General features: G+C 49.6%; 1 protein-coding gene across 1 annotated transcript; it reads left to right on the plus strand.

The window, feature by feature from the left end:
* Nucleotides 1-378: 378 nt before the first annotated feature.
* On the plus strand, nucleotides 379-15,493 carry LOC139414183 (cytoplasmic FMR1-interacting protein 1 homolog; the record flags this gene model as incomplete). Its single annotated transcript, XM_071162074.1, has 5 exons — nucleotides 379-423; nucleotides 2,097-2,216; nucleotides 8,944-9,143; nucleotides 11,372-11,459; nucleotides 15,242-15,493. Coding segments are annotated over 5 exons (705 nt in total), but the record flags the coding sequence as incomplete, so codon positions are not given.
* Between the last annotated feature and the right edge of the window lie 728 nt (nucleotides 15,494-16,221).

Raw genomic sequence — 16,221 nt, forward strand, 5'->3', positions numbered from 1 at the left:
ACCCTCTGACCCCTGACCCCTAACCCTCCAACCGCTACGAGACCCTGCTGAAACAACGCCATGTACAGGTAACCCTCTGACCCCTCACCCCTAACCCTCCAACCGCTACGAGACCCTGCTGAAACAACGCCATGTACAGGTAACCCTCTGATCCCTGACCCCTAACCCTCCGACCGCTACGAGACCCTGCTGAAACAACGCCATGTACAGGTAACCCTCTGATCCTTGACCCCTAACCCTCCAACCGCTACGAGACCCTGCTGAAACAACGCCATGTACAGGTAACCCTCTGACCCCTGACCCCTAACCCTCCAACCGCTACGAGACCCTGCTGAAACAACGCCATGTACAGGTAACCCTCTGATCCCTGACCCCTAACCCTCCAACCGCTACGAGACCCTGCTGAAACAACGCCATGTACAGGTAACCCCTGACCCCTAACCACTACGAGACCCTGCTGAAACAACGCCATGTACAGGTAACCCCTGACCCCTAACCCTAACCACTACGAGACCCTTCACTGTGGTAATTCAATGATTATTCTTCTTCTGGCATTCTCTGCAAATAAATAAATCAATAATAAATAAATACATACATACATAAACTATTAATGCACCTGTGGAACGGTCGTTAACACACTAACAGTTTACAGACGGTTGGCAATTAAGGTCACAGTTACGAAAACTTAGGACACTAAAGAGGCTTTTCTACTGACTCTGAAAAACACAAAAAAAAAGATGCCCAGGGTCCCTGCTCATCTGCGTGAACGTGCCTTAGGCATGCTGCAAGGAGGCATGAGGACTGCAGATGTGGCCAGGGCAGTAAACTGCAATGTCCGTACTGTGAGACGCCTAAGACAGCACTACAGGGAGACAGGACGGACAGCTGATTGTCCTCGCAGTGACAGACCACGTGTAACAACACCTGCACAGGATCGGTACATCCGAACATCACACCTGTGGGACAGGTACAGGATGGCACCAACAACTGCCCGAGATACACCAGGAAGGCACAATCCCTCCATCAGTGCTCAGACTGTCCTCAATAGGCTGAGAGAGGCTGGACTGAGGGCTTGTAGGTCTGTTGTAAGGCAGGTCCTCACCAGACATCACCAGCATCAACGTCGCCTATCAGTGCTCAGACTGAGAGAGGCTGGACTGAGGGCTTGTAGGTCTGTTGTAAGGCAGGTCCTCACCAGACATCACCGGCAACAACATCGCTTATGGGCACAAACCCACCATCGCTGGACCAGACAGGACTGGCAAAAAGTGCTCTTCACTGACGAGTCGCGGTTTTGTCTCACCATGGGTGATGGTCAGATTCGCATTTATCATCAAAGGAATGAGCGTTACACTGAGGCCTGTACTCTGGAGCGGGATCGATTTGGAGGTGGAGGGTCCGTCATGGTCTGGGGCGGTGTGTCATTGCAGGCAATCTCAACTCTGTGCGTTACAGGGAAGACATCCTCCTCCCTCATATGGTACCCTTCCTGCAGGCTCATCCTGACATGACCCTCCAGCATGACAATGCCACCAGCCATACTGCTTGTTCTGTGCATGATTTCCTGCAAGACAGGAATGTCAGTGTTTTGCCATGGCCAGCGAAGAGCCTGGATCTCAATCCCATTGAGCACGTCTGGGACCTGTTGGATCGGAGGGTGAGGGCTAGGACCATTCCCCACAGAAATGTCCGGGAACATGCAGGTGCCTTGGTGGAAGAGTGGAGTAACATCTCACAGCCAGAACTGGCAAATCTGGTGCAGTCCATGAGGAGGAGATGCACTGCAGTACTTAATGCAGCTGGTGGCCACACCAGATACTGACTGTTACTTTTGATTTTGACCCCCCCTTTGTTCAGGGACACATTATTCAATTTCTGTTAGTCACATGTCTGTGAAACTTGTTCAGTTTATGTCTCAGTTGTTGATTATTTTTATGTTCATACAAATATTTACAACTGTTAAGTTTGCTGAAAATGTAACGCAGTTGACAGTAAGAGGACGTTTATTTTTTTGATGAGTTTAAATTTTTGTATGATTCTCCCTAACAGTCCTGGGTTGTGTCTGTCTGTCATGTTGGTTCCTCTCCTCTCTCTAGCTGCTGGGTCGTTCCATAGACCTGAACCGTCTGATCACCCAGAGAGTGTCTGCTGCTCTCTACAAGTCTCTGGAGCTGGCCATCAACCGCTTTGAGAGCGAGGACCTCACATCCATCGTGGTACGACCTGCTTTAAGTGTGTCTGTGTTATTTATTGACTGTCCACTGTGTAACAGGAACTAGAAGGTCTGATTGGACATCAACCGTATGACCCACAAACTGTCTTCTCCCCATCCTTGTAACAGGAACTAGAAGGTCTGATGAACATCAACCGTATGACCCACAAACTGTCTTCTCCCCATCCTTGTAACAGGAACTAGAAGGTCTGATGAACATCAACCGTATGACCCACAAACTGTCTTCTCCTCCTCCTTATAACAGGAACTAGAAGGTCTGATGAACATCAACCGTATGACCCACAAGCTGTCTTCTCCCCCTCCTTGTAACAGGAACTAGAAGGTCTGATTGGACATCAACCGTATGACCCACAAGCTGTCTTCTCCTCCTCCTTGTAACAGGAACTAGAAGGTCTGATGAACATCAACCGTATGACCCACAAACTGTCTTCTCCTCCTCCTTGTAACAGGAACTAGAAGGTCTGATGAACATCAACCGTATGACCCACAAACTGTCTTCTCCTCCTCCTTGTAACAGGAACTAGAAGGTCTGATGAACATCAACCGTATGACCCACAAACTGTCTTCTCCCCATCCTTGTAACAGGAACTAGAAGGTCTGATGAACATCAACCGTATGACCCACAAGCTGTCTTCTCCCCATCCTTGTAACAGGAACTAGAAGGTCTGATGAACATCAACCGTATGACCCACAAACTGTCTTCTCCTCCTTCCTTGTAACAGGAACTAGAAGGTCTGATGAACATCAACCGTATGACCCACAAACTGTCTTCTCCTCCTCCTTGTAACAGGAACTAGAAGGTCTGATGAACATCAACCGTATGACCCACAAACTGTCTTCTCCTCCTCCTTGTAACAGGAACTAGAAGGTCTGATGAACATCAACCGTATGACCCACAAGCTGTCTTCTCCTCCTCCTTGTAACAGGAACTAGAAGGTCTGATGAACATCAACCGTATGACCCACAAGCTGTCTTCTCCTCCTCCTTGTAACAGGAACTAGAAGGTCTGATGAACATCAACCGTATGACCCACAAACTGTCTTCTCCTCCTCCTTGTTTCAGGAACTAGAAGGTCTGATGAACATCAACCGTATGACCCACAAGCTGTCTTCTCCTCCTCCTTGTAACAGGAACTAGAAGGTCTGATGAACATCAACCGTATGACCCACAAGCTGTCTTCTCCTCCTCCTTGTAACAGGAACTAGAAGGTCTGATGAACATCAACCGTATGACCCACAAACTGTCTTCTCCCCATCCTTGTAACAGGAACTAGAAGGTCTGATGAACATCAACCGTATGACCCACAAGCTGTCTTCTCCTCCTCCTTGTAACAGGAACTAGAAGGTCTGATGAACATCAACCGTATGACCCACAAGCTGTCTTCTCCCCCTCCTTGTAACAGGAACTAGAAGGTCTGATTGGACATCAACCGTATGACCCACAAGCTGTCTTCTCCTCCTCCTTGTAACAGGAACTAGAAGGTCTGATGAACATCAACCGTATGACCCACAAACTGTCTTCTCCTCCTCCTTGTAACAGGAACTAGAAGGTCTGATGAACATCAACCGTATGACCCACAAGCTGTCTTCTCCTCCTCCTTGTAACAGGAACTAGAAGGTCTGATGAACATCAACCGTATGACCCACAAACTGTCTTCTCCCCATCCTTGTAACAGGAACTAGAAGGTCTGATGAACATCAACCGTATGACCCACAAGCTGTCTTCTCCCCATCCTTGTAACAGGAACTAGAAGGTCTGATGAACATCAACCGTATGACCCACAAGCTGTCTTCTCCTCCTCCTTGTAACAGGAACTAGAAGGTCTGATGAACATCAACCGTATGACCCACAAACTGTCTTCTCCTCCTCCTTGTAACAGGAACTAGAAGGTCTGATGAACATCAACCGTATGACCCACAAACTGTCTTCTCCTCCTCCTTGTAACAGGAACTAGAAGGTCTGATGAACATCAACCGTATGACCCACAAGCTGTCTTCTCCTCCTCCTTGTAACAGGAACTAGAAGGTCTGATGAACATCAACCGTATGACCCACAAGCTGTCTTCTCCTCCTCCTTGTAACAGGAACTAGAAGGTCTGATGAACATCAACCGTATGACCCACAAACTGTCTTCTCCTCCTCCTTGTTTCAGGAACTAGAAGGTCTGATGAACATCAACCGTATGACCCACAAGCTGTCTTCTCCTCCTCCTTGTAACAGGAACTAGAAGGTCTGATGAACATCAACCGTATGACCCACAAGCTGTCTTCTCCTCCTCCTTGTAACAGGAACTAGAAGGTCTGATGAACATCAACCGTATGACCCACAAACTGTCTTCTCCCCATCCTTGTAACAGAAACTAGAAGGTCTGATGAACATCAACCGTATGACCCACAAGCTGTCTTCTCCTCCTCCTTGTAACAGGAACTAGAAGGTCTGATGAACATCAACCGTATGACCCACAAGCTGTCTTCTCCCCCTCCTTGTAACAGGAACTAGAAGGTCTGATTGGACATCAACCGTATGACCCACAAGCTGTCTTCTCCTCCTCCTTGTAACAGGAACTAGAAGGTCTGATGAACATCAACCGTATGACCTACAAACTGTCTTCTCCTCCTCCTTGTAACAGGAACTAGAAGGTCTGATGAACATCAACCGTATGACCCACAAACTGTCTTCTCCTCCTCCTTGTAACAGGAACTAGAAGGTCTGATGAACATCAACCGTATGACCCACAAGCTGTCTTCTCCTCCTCCTTGTAACAGGAACTAGAAGGTCTGATGAACATCAACCGTATGACCCGCAAACTGTCTTCTCCTCATCCTTGTAACAGGAACTAGAAGGTCTGATGAACATCAACCGTATGACCCACAAGCTGTCTTCTCCTCCTCCTTGTAACAGGAACTAGAAGGTCTGATGAACATCAACCGTATGACCCACAAGCTGTCTTCTCCTCCTCCTTGTAACAGGAACTAGAAGGTCTGATGAACATCAACCGTATGACCCACAAGCTGTCTTCTCCTCCTCCTTGTAACAGGAACTAGAAGGTCTGATGAACATCAACCGTATGACCCACAAGCTGTCTTCTCCTCCTCCTTGTAACCGGAACTAGAAGGTCTGATGAACATCAACCGTATGACCCACAAACTGTCTTCTCCTCCTCCTTGTAACAGGAACAAGAAGGTCTGATGAACATCAACCGTATGACCCACAAACTGTCTTCTCCTCCTCCTTGTAACAGGAACTAGAAGGTCTGATGAACATCAACCGTATGACCCACAAACTGTCTTCTCCCCATCCTTGTAACAGGAACTAGAAGGTCTGATGAACATCAACCGTATGACCCACAAGCTGTCTTCTCCTCCTCCTTGTAACAGGAACTAGAAGGTCTGATGAACATCAACCGTATGACCCACAAACTGTCTTCTCCTCCTCCTTGTAACAGGAACTAGAAGGTCTGATGAACATCAACCGTATGACCCACAAGCTGTCTTCTCCTCCTCCTTGTAACAGGAACTAGAAGGTCTGATGAACATCAACCGTATGACCCACAAGCTGTCTTCTCCCCCTCCTTGTAACAGGAACTAGAAGGTCTGATTGGACATCAACCGTATGACCCACAAGCTGTCTTCTCCTCCTCCTTGTAACAGGAACTAGAAGGTCTGATGAACATCAACCGTATGACCTACAAACTGTCTTCTCCTCCTCCTTGTAACAGGAACTAGAAGGTCTGATGAACATCAACCGTATGACCCACAAACTGTCTTCTCCTCCTCCTTGTAACAGGAACTAGAAGGTCTGATGAACATCAACCGTATGACCCACAAGCTGTCTTCTCCTCCTCCTTGTAACAGGAACTAGAAGGTCTGATGAACATCAACCGTATGACCCGCAAACTGTCTTCTCCTCATCCTTGTAACAGGAACTAGAAGGTCTGATGAACATCAACCGTATGACCCACAAACTGTCTTCTCCTCCTCCTTGTAACAGGAACTAGAAGGTCTGATGAACATCAACCGTATGACCCACAAGCTGTCTTCTCCTCCTCCTTGTAACAGGAACTAGAAGGTCTGATGAACATCAACCGTATGACCCACAAGCTGTCTTCTCCTCCTCCTTGTAACAGGAACTAGAAGGTCTGATGAACATCAACCGTATGACCCACAAGCTGTCTTCTCCTCCTCCTTGTAACAGGAACTAGAAGGTCTGATGAACATCAACCGTATGACCCACAAGCTGTCTTCTCCTCCTCCTTGTAACCGGAACTAGAAGGTCTGATGAACATCAACCGTATGACCCACAAACTGTCTTCTCCTCCTCCTTGTAACAGGAACAAGAAGGTCTGATGAACATCAACCGTATGACCCACAAACTGTCTTCTCCTCCTCCTTGTAACAGGAACTAGAAGGTCTGATGAACATCAACCGTATGACCCACAAACTGTCTTCTCCCCATCCTTGTAACAGGAACAGAAAGGTCTGATGAACATCAACCGTATGACCCACAAGCTGTCTTCTCCTCCTCCTTGTAACAGGAACTAGAAGGTCTGATGAACATCAACCGTATGACCCACAAACTGTCTTCTCCTCCTCCTTGTAACAGGAACTAGAAGGTCTGATGAACATCAACCGTATGACCCACAAACTGTCTTCTCCCCCTCCTTGTAACAGGAACTAGAAGGTCTGATGAACATCAACCGTATGACCCACAAACTGTCTTCTCCCCATCCTTGTAACAGGAACTAGAAGGTCTGATGAACATCAACCGTATGACCCACAAGCTGTCTTCTCCCCATCCTTGTAACAGGAACTAGAAGGTCTGATAAACATCAACCGTATGACCCACAAACTGTCTTCTCCTCCTTCCTTGTAACAGGAACTAGAAGGTCTGATGAACATCAACCGTATGACCCACAAACTGTCTTCTCCTCCTCCTTGTAACAGGAACTAGAAGGTCTGATGAACATCAACCGTATGACCCACAAACTGTCTTCTCCTCCTCCTTGTAACAGGAACTAGAAGGTCTGATGAACATCAACCGTATGACCCACAAGCTGTCTTCTCCTCCTCCTTGTAACAGGAACTAGAAGGTCTGATGAACATCAACCGTATGACCCACAAACTGTCTTCTCCTCATCCTTGTAACAGGAACTAGAAGGTCTGATGAACATCAACCGTATGACCCACAAGCTGTCTTCTCCTCCTCCTTGTAACAGGAACTAGAAGGTCTGATGAACATCAACCGTATGACCCACAAGCTGTCTTCTCCTCCTCCTTGTAACAGGAACTAGAAGGTCTGATGAACATCAACCGTATGACCCACAAGCTGTCTTCTCCTCCTCCTTGTAACAGGAACTAGAAGGTCTGATGAACATCAACCGTATGACCCACAAGCTGTCTTCTCCTCCTCCTTGTAACAGGAACTAGAAGGTCTGATGAACATCAACCGTATGACCCACAAGCTGTCTTCTCCTCCTCCTTGTAACAGGAACTAGAAGGTCTGATGAACATCAACCGTATGACCCACAAACTGTCTTCTCCTCCTCCTTGTAACAGGAACAAGAAGGTCTGATGAACATCAACCGTATGACCCACAAACTGTCTTCTCCTCCTCCTTGTAACAGGAACTAGAAGGTCTGATGAACATCAACCGTATGACCCACAAACTGTCTTCTCCTCCTCCTTGTAACAGGAACTAGAAGGTCTGATGAACATCAACCGTATGAACCACAAGCTGTCTTCTCCTCCTCCTTGTAACAGGAACTAGAAGGTCTGATGAACATCAACCGTATGACCCACAAACTGTCTTCTCCTCCTCCTTGTAACAGGAACTAGAAGGTCTGATGAACATCAACCGTATGACCCACAAACTGTCTTCTCTCCCTCCTTGTAACAGGAACTAGAAGGTCTGATGAACATCAACCGTATGACCCACAAGCTGTCTTCTCCTCCTCCTTGTAACAGGAACTAGAAGGTCTGATGAACATCAATCGTATGACCCACAAACTGTCTTCTCCTCCTCCTTGTAACAGGAACTAGAAGGTCTGATGAACATCAACCGTATGACCCACAAACTGTCTTCTCCTCCTCCTTGTAACAGGAACTAGAAGGTCTGATGAACATCAACCGTATGACCCACAAACTGTCTTCTCCTCCTCCTTGTAACAGGAACTAGAAGGTCTGATGAACATCAACCGTATGACCCACAAACTGTCTTCTCCTCCTCCTTGTAACAGGAACTAGAAGGTCTGATGAACATCAACCGTATGACCCACAAACTGTCTTCTCCTCCTCCTTGTAACAGGAACTAGAAGGTCTGATGAACATCAACCGTATGACCCACAAACTGTCTTCTCCTCCTCCTTGTAACAGGAACTAGAAGGTCTGATGAACATCAACCGTATGACCCACAAACTGTCTTCTCCTCCTCCTTGTAACAGGAACTAGAAGGTCTGATGAAGATCAACCGTATGACCCACAAGCTGTCTTCTCCTCCTCCTTGTAACAGGAACTAGAAGGTCTGATGAATATCAACCGTATGACCCACAAACTGTCTTCTCCTCCTCCTTGTAACAGGAACTAGAAGGTCTGATGAACATCAACCGTATGACCCACAAACTGTCTTCTCCTCCTCCTTGTAACAGGAACTAGAAGGTCTGATGAAGATCAACCGTATGACCCACAAGCTGTCTTCTCCTCCTCCTTGTAACAGGAACTAGAAGGTCTGATGAACATCAACCGTATGACCCACAAGCTGCTGTCTAAGTTCCTGACGCTGGACAGTATGGACGCCATGTTCCGGGAGGCCAATCACAATGTCTCCGCCCCCTACGGACGCATCACACTCCATGTCTTCTGGGAACTCAACTACGATTTCCTCCCCAACTACTGCTACAACGGATCTACTAACAGGTAACACAACTACTGCTACAACTACACACAACTACTGCTACTACGGATCCACTAACTGTTCTTGTTAACAGCAGATGGGGTTATGAAGGATTTCTACCTGTTCTTGTTTACAGCAGAGGGGGTTATGAAGGATTTCCACCTGTTCTTGGTAACAGCAGAGGGAGTTATGAAGGATTTCCACCTGTTCTTGTTTACAGCAGAGGGGGTTATGAAGGATTTCCACCTGTTCTTGTTTACAGCAGAGGGGGTTATGAAGGATTTATACCTGTTCTTGTTTACAGCAGAGGGGGTTATGAAGGATTTCTACCTGTTCTTGTTAACAGCAGAGGGGGTTATGAAGGATTTCTACCTGTTCTTGTTTACAGCAGAGGGGGTTATGAAGGATTTCTACCTGTTCTTGTTTACAGCAGAGGGGGTTATGAAGGATTTCCACCTGCTCTTGTTTACAGCAGAGGGGGTTATGAAGGATTTCCACCTGTTCTTGTTAACAGCAGAGGGGGTTATGAAGGATTTCCACCTGTTCTTGTTAATAGCAGAGGGGGTTATGAAGGATTTCTACCTGTTCTTGTTAACAGCAGAGGGGGTTATGAAGGATTTCTACCTGTTCTTGTTTACAGCAGAGGGGGTTATGAAGGATTTCCACCTGTTCTTGGTAACAGCAGAGGGGGTTATGAAGGATTTCCACCTGTTCTTGTTAACAGCAGAGGGGGTTATGAAGCATTTCTACCTGTTCTTGTTAACAGCAGAGGGGGTTATGAAGGATTTCTACCTGTTCTTGTTAATAGCAGAGGGGGTTATGAAGGATTTCTACCTGTGCTTGTTAACAGCAGAGGGGGTTATGAAGGATTTCCACCTGTTCTTGTTTACAGCAGAGGGGGTTATGAAGGATTTCCACCTGTTCTTGTTAACAGCAGAGGGGGTTATGAAGGATTTCCACCTGTTCTTGTTAACAGCAGAGGGGGTTATGAAGGATTTCCACCTGTTCTTGTTAACAGCAGAGGGGGTTATGAAGGATTTCTACCTGTTCTTGTTAACAGCAGAGGGGGTTATGAAGGATTTCCACCTGTTCTTGTTAACAGCAGAGGGGGTTATGAAGGATTTCTACCTGTTCTTGTTTACAGCAGAGGGGGTTATGAAGGATTTCCACCTGTTCTTGTTAACAGCAGAGGGGGTTATGAAGGATTTCTACCAGTTCTTGTTTACAGCAGAGGGGGTTATGAAGGATTTCCACCTGTTCTTGTTAACAGCAGAGGGGGTTATGAAGGATTTCTTCATTACATATCAGAGCAGTCTGTCTGACACGTGTACAGCTAGCTGTGATGAGGATGTTTCATCTGATGTAGTCAGAAATCTGTGATGGGGGGGGTAGAAACCAGGTGGATCCCTGATCGGGGAGAGAGGGGGGGGGTAGAAACCAGGTGGATCCCTGATGGGGGAGAGAGAAGAGGGGGTAGAAACCAAGTGGATCCCTGATGGGGGAGAGAGAGGGGGGGTAGAAACCAGGTGGATCCCTGATGGGGGAGAGAGAGGAGGGGGTAGAAACCAGCTGGATCCCTGATGGGGGAGAGAGAGGGGGGGTAGAAACCAGGTGGATCCCTGATGGGGGAGAGAGAGAGGGGGGTAGAAACCAGGTGGATCCCTGATGGGAGAGAGAGAGGGGGGTAGAAACCAGGTTGATCCCTGATGGGAGAGAGAGAGAGGGGGGTAGAAACCATGTTGATCCCTGATGGAGGAGAGAGAGAGGGAGGGGGTAGAAACCAGGTGGATCGCTAATGGGGGAGAGAGAGGGGGGGGTAGAAACCAGCTGGATCCCTGATGGGGGAGAGAGAGGGGTGGGTAGAAACCAGGTGGATCCCTGATGGGGGAGAGAGAGGGAGGGGGTAGAAACCAGCTGGATCCCTGATGGGGGACAGAGAGGGGGGGGGGGGTAGAAACCAGGTGGATCCCTGATGGGGGAGAGAGAGGGAGGGGGGAGAGAGAGGGGGGAGGAGGGGGTAGAAACCAGGTGGATTCCTGATGGGGGAGAGAGAGGGGGGGGTAGAAACCAGGTGGATCCCTGATGGGGGAGAGAGAGAGGGGGGGTAGAAACCAGGTGGACTTGTTTTAAGTTCTTAATCACCATTATGAAATGTATTCCTGTCTCTCTCCCTGTCGTTGTGAGGGCTCTCTGTGGTTAATGGAAAATATTAATTATTAATTGGAATATCCAATCTCTCTCTTCTCTCTAGGTTTGTCCGCACGGTCCTGCCCTTCTCTCAGGAGTTCCAGAGGGACAAGCCGCCCAACGCCCAGCCCCAGTACCTGTACGGCTCAAAGGTCAGTATAACCCTACCCAGCCCCAGTACCTGTACGGGTCAAAGGTCAGTATAACCCTACCCAGCCCCAGTACGGGTCAAAGGTCAGTACAACCCTACCCAGCCCCAGTACCTGTACGGGTCAAAGGTCAGTATAAACCTGCCCAGCCCCAGTACCTGTATGGGTCAAAGGTCAGTATAACCCTACCCAGCCCCAGTACCTGTACGGCTCAAAGGTCAGTATAACCCTACCCAGCCCCAGTACCTGTACGGGTCAAAGGTCAGTATAACCCTACCCAGCCCCAGTACCTGTATGGGTCAAAGGTAAGTATAACCCTACCCAGCCCCAGTACCTGTATGGCTCAAAGGTCAGTATAACCCTACCCAGCCCCAGTACGGGTCAAAGGTCAGTATAACCCTACCCAGCCCCAGTACGGGTCAAAGGTCAGTACAACCCTACCCAGCCCCAGTACGGGTCAAAGGTCAGTACAACCCTACCCAGCCCCAGTACCTGTACGGAAAACTGTCTGTTTGACTCCAAGTACCTTGGGGAGGGTCCTGACCTTAAAGATCTCATCCTGTCTGTTTGACTCCAAGTACCTTGGGGAGGGCCCTGACCTTAAAGATCTCCTCCAGGCCTGTCGGTTTGACTCCAAGTACCTTGGGGAGGAACCTGACCTTAAAAATCTCCTCCAGGCCTGTCTGTTTGACTCCAAGTACCTTGGGGAGGGCCCTGACCTTAAAGATCTCCTCCAGGCCTGTCTGTTTGACTCCAAGTACCTTGGGAAGGGCCCTGACCTTAAAGATCTCCTCCAGGCCTGTCTGTTTGACTCCAAGTACCTTGGGGAGGGCCCTGACCTTAAAGATCTCCTCCAGGTCTGTCTGTTTGACTCCAAGTACCTTGGGGAGGGCCCTGACCTTAAAGATCTCATCCAAGCCTGTCTGTTTGACTCCAAGTACCTTGGGGAGGGCCCTGACCTTAAAGATCTCCTCCAGGCCTGTCTGTTTGACTCCAAGTACCTTGGGGAGGAACCTGACCTTAAAGATCTCCTCCAGGCCTGACTGTTTGACTCCAAGTACCTTGGGGAGGAACCTGACCTTAAAGATCTCCTCCAGGCCTGACTGTTTGACTCCAAGTACCTTGGGGAGGGCCCTGACCTTAAAGATCTCCTCCAGGCCTGTCTGTTTGACTCCAAGTACCTTGGGAAGGGCCCTGACCTTAAAGATCTCCTCCAGGCCTGTCTGTTTGACTCCAAGTACCTTGGGGAGGGCCCTGACCTTAAAGATCTCCTCCAGGTCTGTCTGTTTGACTCCAAGTACCTTGGGGAGGGCCCTGACCTTAAAGATCTCATCCAGGCCTGTCTGTTTGACTCCAAGTACCTTGGGGAGGGCCCTGACCTTAAAGATCTCCTCCAGGCCTGTCTGTTTGACTCCAAGTACCTTGGGGAGGAACCTGACCTTAAAGATCTCCTCCAGGCCTGACTGTTTGACTCCAAGTACCTTGGGGAGGAACCTGACCTTAAAGATCTCCTCCAGGCCTGACTGTTTGACTCCAAGTACCTTGGGGAGGGCCCTGACCTTAAAGATCTCCTCCAGGCCTGTCTGTTTGACTCCAAGTACCTTGGGGAGGGCCCTGACCTTAAAGATCTCCTCCAGGCCTGTCTGTTGGACTCCCAGTATCTTGCTTGCTTTGGTGATAATCCTTCTCAGCATATTTCTCTGGCTGACATATGCATTACCAAACTAACAAACAATACAAAAAGTTCAAATACTCTCAATGAAAGATTTGTAAAACAGAGTCAGAGTCAAGCCCCCTACAGTGTAGTGGAACACTTCTCCTCCAGTCCCCTACAGTGTAGTGGAACACTTCTCCTCCAGCCCCCTACAGTGTAGTGGAACACTTCTCCTCCAGTCCCCTACAGTGTAGTGGAACACTTCTCCTCCAGCCCCCTACAGTGTAGTGGAACACTTCTCCTCCAGCCCCCTACAGTATAGTGGAACACTTCTCCTCCAGTCCCCTACAGTGTAGTGGAACACTTCTCCTCCAGTCCCCTACAGTGTAGTGGAACACTTCTCCTCCAGTCCCCTACAGTGTAGTGGAACACTTCTCCTCCAGCCCCCTACAGTGTAGTGGAACACTTCTCCTCCAGTCCCCTACAGTGTAGTGGAACACTTCTCCTCCAGCCCCCTACAGTGTAGTGGAACACTTCTCCTCCAGCCCCCTACAGTGTAGTGGAACACTTCTCCTCCAGTCCCCTACAGTGTAGTGGAACACTTCTCCTCCAGTCCCCTACAGTGTAGTGGAACACTTCTCCTCCAGTCCCCTACAGTGTAGTGGAACACTTCTTCTCCAGTCCCCTACAGTGTAGTGGAACACTTCTCCTCCAGTCCCCTACAGTGTAGTGGAACACTTCTCCTCCAGTCCCCTACAGTGTAGTGGAACACTTCTCCTCCAGTCCCCTACAGTGTAGTGGAACACTTCTCCTCCAGTCCCCTACAGGGTAGTGGAACACTTCTCCTCCAGTCCCCTACAGTGTAGTGGAACACTTCTCCTCCAGTCCCCTACAGTGTAGTGGAACACTTCTCCTCCAGTCCCCTACAGTGTAGTGGAACACTTCTCCTCCAGTCCCCTACAGTGTAGTGGAACACTTCTCCTCCAGTCCCCTACAGTGTAGTGGAACACTTCTCCTCCAGTCCCCTACAGTGTAGTGGAACACTTCTCCTCCAGTCCCCTACAGTGTAGTGGAACACTTCTCCTCCAGTCCTGAGCATCGCCACTGAGTGATTACAGCAACAGCAACTCAGAGCTGACAGACAGACAGGGAGCGAGAAAGTGAATATTGTAGGGGAAAATTCTGGCATAACTTTCTCTCTTTCTCCCTGTTTCCCTCTCTCTCGCTCTCTTTTCTATCCCTCTGTCTCCCTCTCTCCACCCTCTTCAGGCTCTGAACCTGGGGTACAGCAGTATCTTTGGTTTCTACAGGCCCTTAACTTCCTGTCTCCCTCTACCTCTCCCCTCTCTACAGGACCTTAACTTCCTGTCTCTCTCTACCTCTCCCCTCTCTACAGACTCTGAACCTGGGGTACAGCAGTATCTTTGGTTTCTACAGGCCCTTAACTTCCTGTCTCCCTCTACCTCTCCCCTCTCTACAGGCCCTTAACTTCCTGTCTCCTTCTACCTCTCCCCTCTCTACAGGCCCTTAACTTCCATTCTCCCTCTACCTCTACCCTCTCTACAGGCCCTTAACTTCCTGTCTCCCTCTATCTCTCCCCTCTCTACAGGCCCTTAACTTCCTGTCTCCCTCTACCTCTCCCCTCTCTACAGACTCTGAACCTGGGGTACAGCAGTATCTTTGGTTTCTACAGGCCCTTAACTTCCTGTCTCCCTCTACCTCTCCCCTCTCTACAGGCCCTTAACTTCCTGTCTCCCTCTACCTCGCCCCTCTCTACAGGCTCTGAACCTGGGGTACAGCAGTATCTTTGGTTTCTACAGGCCCTTAACTTCCTGTCTCCCTCTACCTCTCCCCTCTTTACAGGCCCTTAACTTCCTGTCTCCCTCTACAGGCTCTGAACCTGGGGTACAGCAGTATCTTTGGTTTCTACAGGCCCTTAACTTCCTGTCTCCCTCTACCTCTCCCCTCTCTACAGGCCCTTAACTTCCTGTCTCCCTCTACCTCTCTACAGGCTCTGAACCTGGCGTACAGCAGTATCTTTGGTTTCTACAGGCCCTTAACTTCCTGTCTCCCTCTACCTCTCCCCTCTCTACAGGCCCTTAACTTCCTGTCTCCCTCTACCTCTCTACAGGCTCTGAACCTGGCGTACAGCAGTATCTTTGGTTTCTACAGACACTTTGTTGGTCCTCCTCACATCAAGGCCATGTGTCGTCTGCTGGGGTACCAGGGCATCGCTGTGGTCATGGAGGAACTGCTCAAAGTGGTCAAGAGCCTGGTGAGAAAGGAGAAGGGTGGGATGAGTGAGGGGGTGGAGGGTAAGTGGGCGAGAGGGGGATGGAGAGTGAGGGTGGGAGGGAGGGAGGGTGGGAGGGAGGGAGGGTGAGTAGAGGGAAGGTGGGAGGGAGAGTGGAGGGAGGAGGAATGGGCAGTGAGGGTGGAGAGAGGGAGGAGGAATGGAGAGAGGGAGGAGGAATGGAGAGTGAGGGAGGAGGAGAGGAGAGTGGAGGGAGGAGGAATGGAGAGAGGGAGGGAGGAGGAATGGAGAGAGGGAGGGAGGAGGAATGGAGAGAGGGAGGGAGGAGGAATGGAGAGAGGGAGGGATGAGGAATGGAGAGAGGGAGGGAGGAGGAATGGAGAGTGGAGAGAGGGAGGGAGGAGGAGTGGAGAGAGGGAGGGAGGAGGAGTGGAGAGAGGGAGGGAGGAGGAGTGGAGAGAGGGAGGGAGGAGGAGTGGAGGGAGGGAGGGAGGAGGAATGGAGAGAGGGAGAGAGGAGGAATGGAGAGAGGGGGAGGAGGAATGGAGAGAGGGAGGGAGGAGGAATGGAGAGAGGGAGGGAGGAGGAATGGAGAGTGGAGAGAGGGAGGGAGGGAGGAGGAGTGGATAGTGGAGAGAGGGAGGGAGGAGGAGTGGAGAGTGGAGAGAGGGATGGAGGAGGAGTGGAGAGTGGAGAGAGGGAGGGAGGAGGAATGGAGAGAGGGAGGGAGGGAAGAGGAATGGAGAGTGGGAGGGAGGGAGGAGGAATGGAGAATGGAGAGAGGGAGGGAGGAGGAATGGAGAGAGGGAGGGAGGAGGAATGGAGAGAGTGAGGGAGGAGGAATGGAGAGAGGGAGA

Source organism: Oncorhynchus clarkii, chromosome 1, assembly GCF_045791955.1.
Source record: "Oncorhynchus clarkii lewisi isolate Uvic-CL-2024 chromosome 1, UVic_Ocla_1.0, whole genome shotgun sequence".
Classification (NCBI taxonomy): Eukaryota; Metazoa; Chordata; class Actinopteri; order Salmoniformes; family Salmonidae; genus Oncorhynchus; species Oncorhynchus clarkii.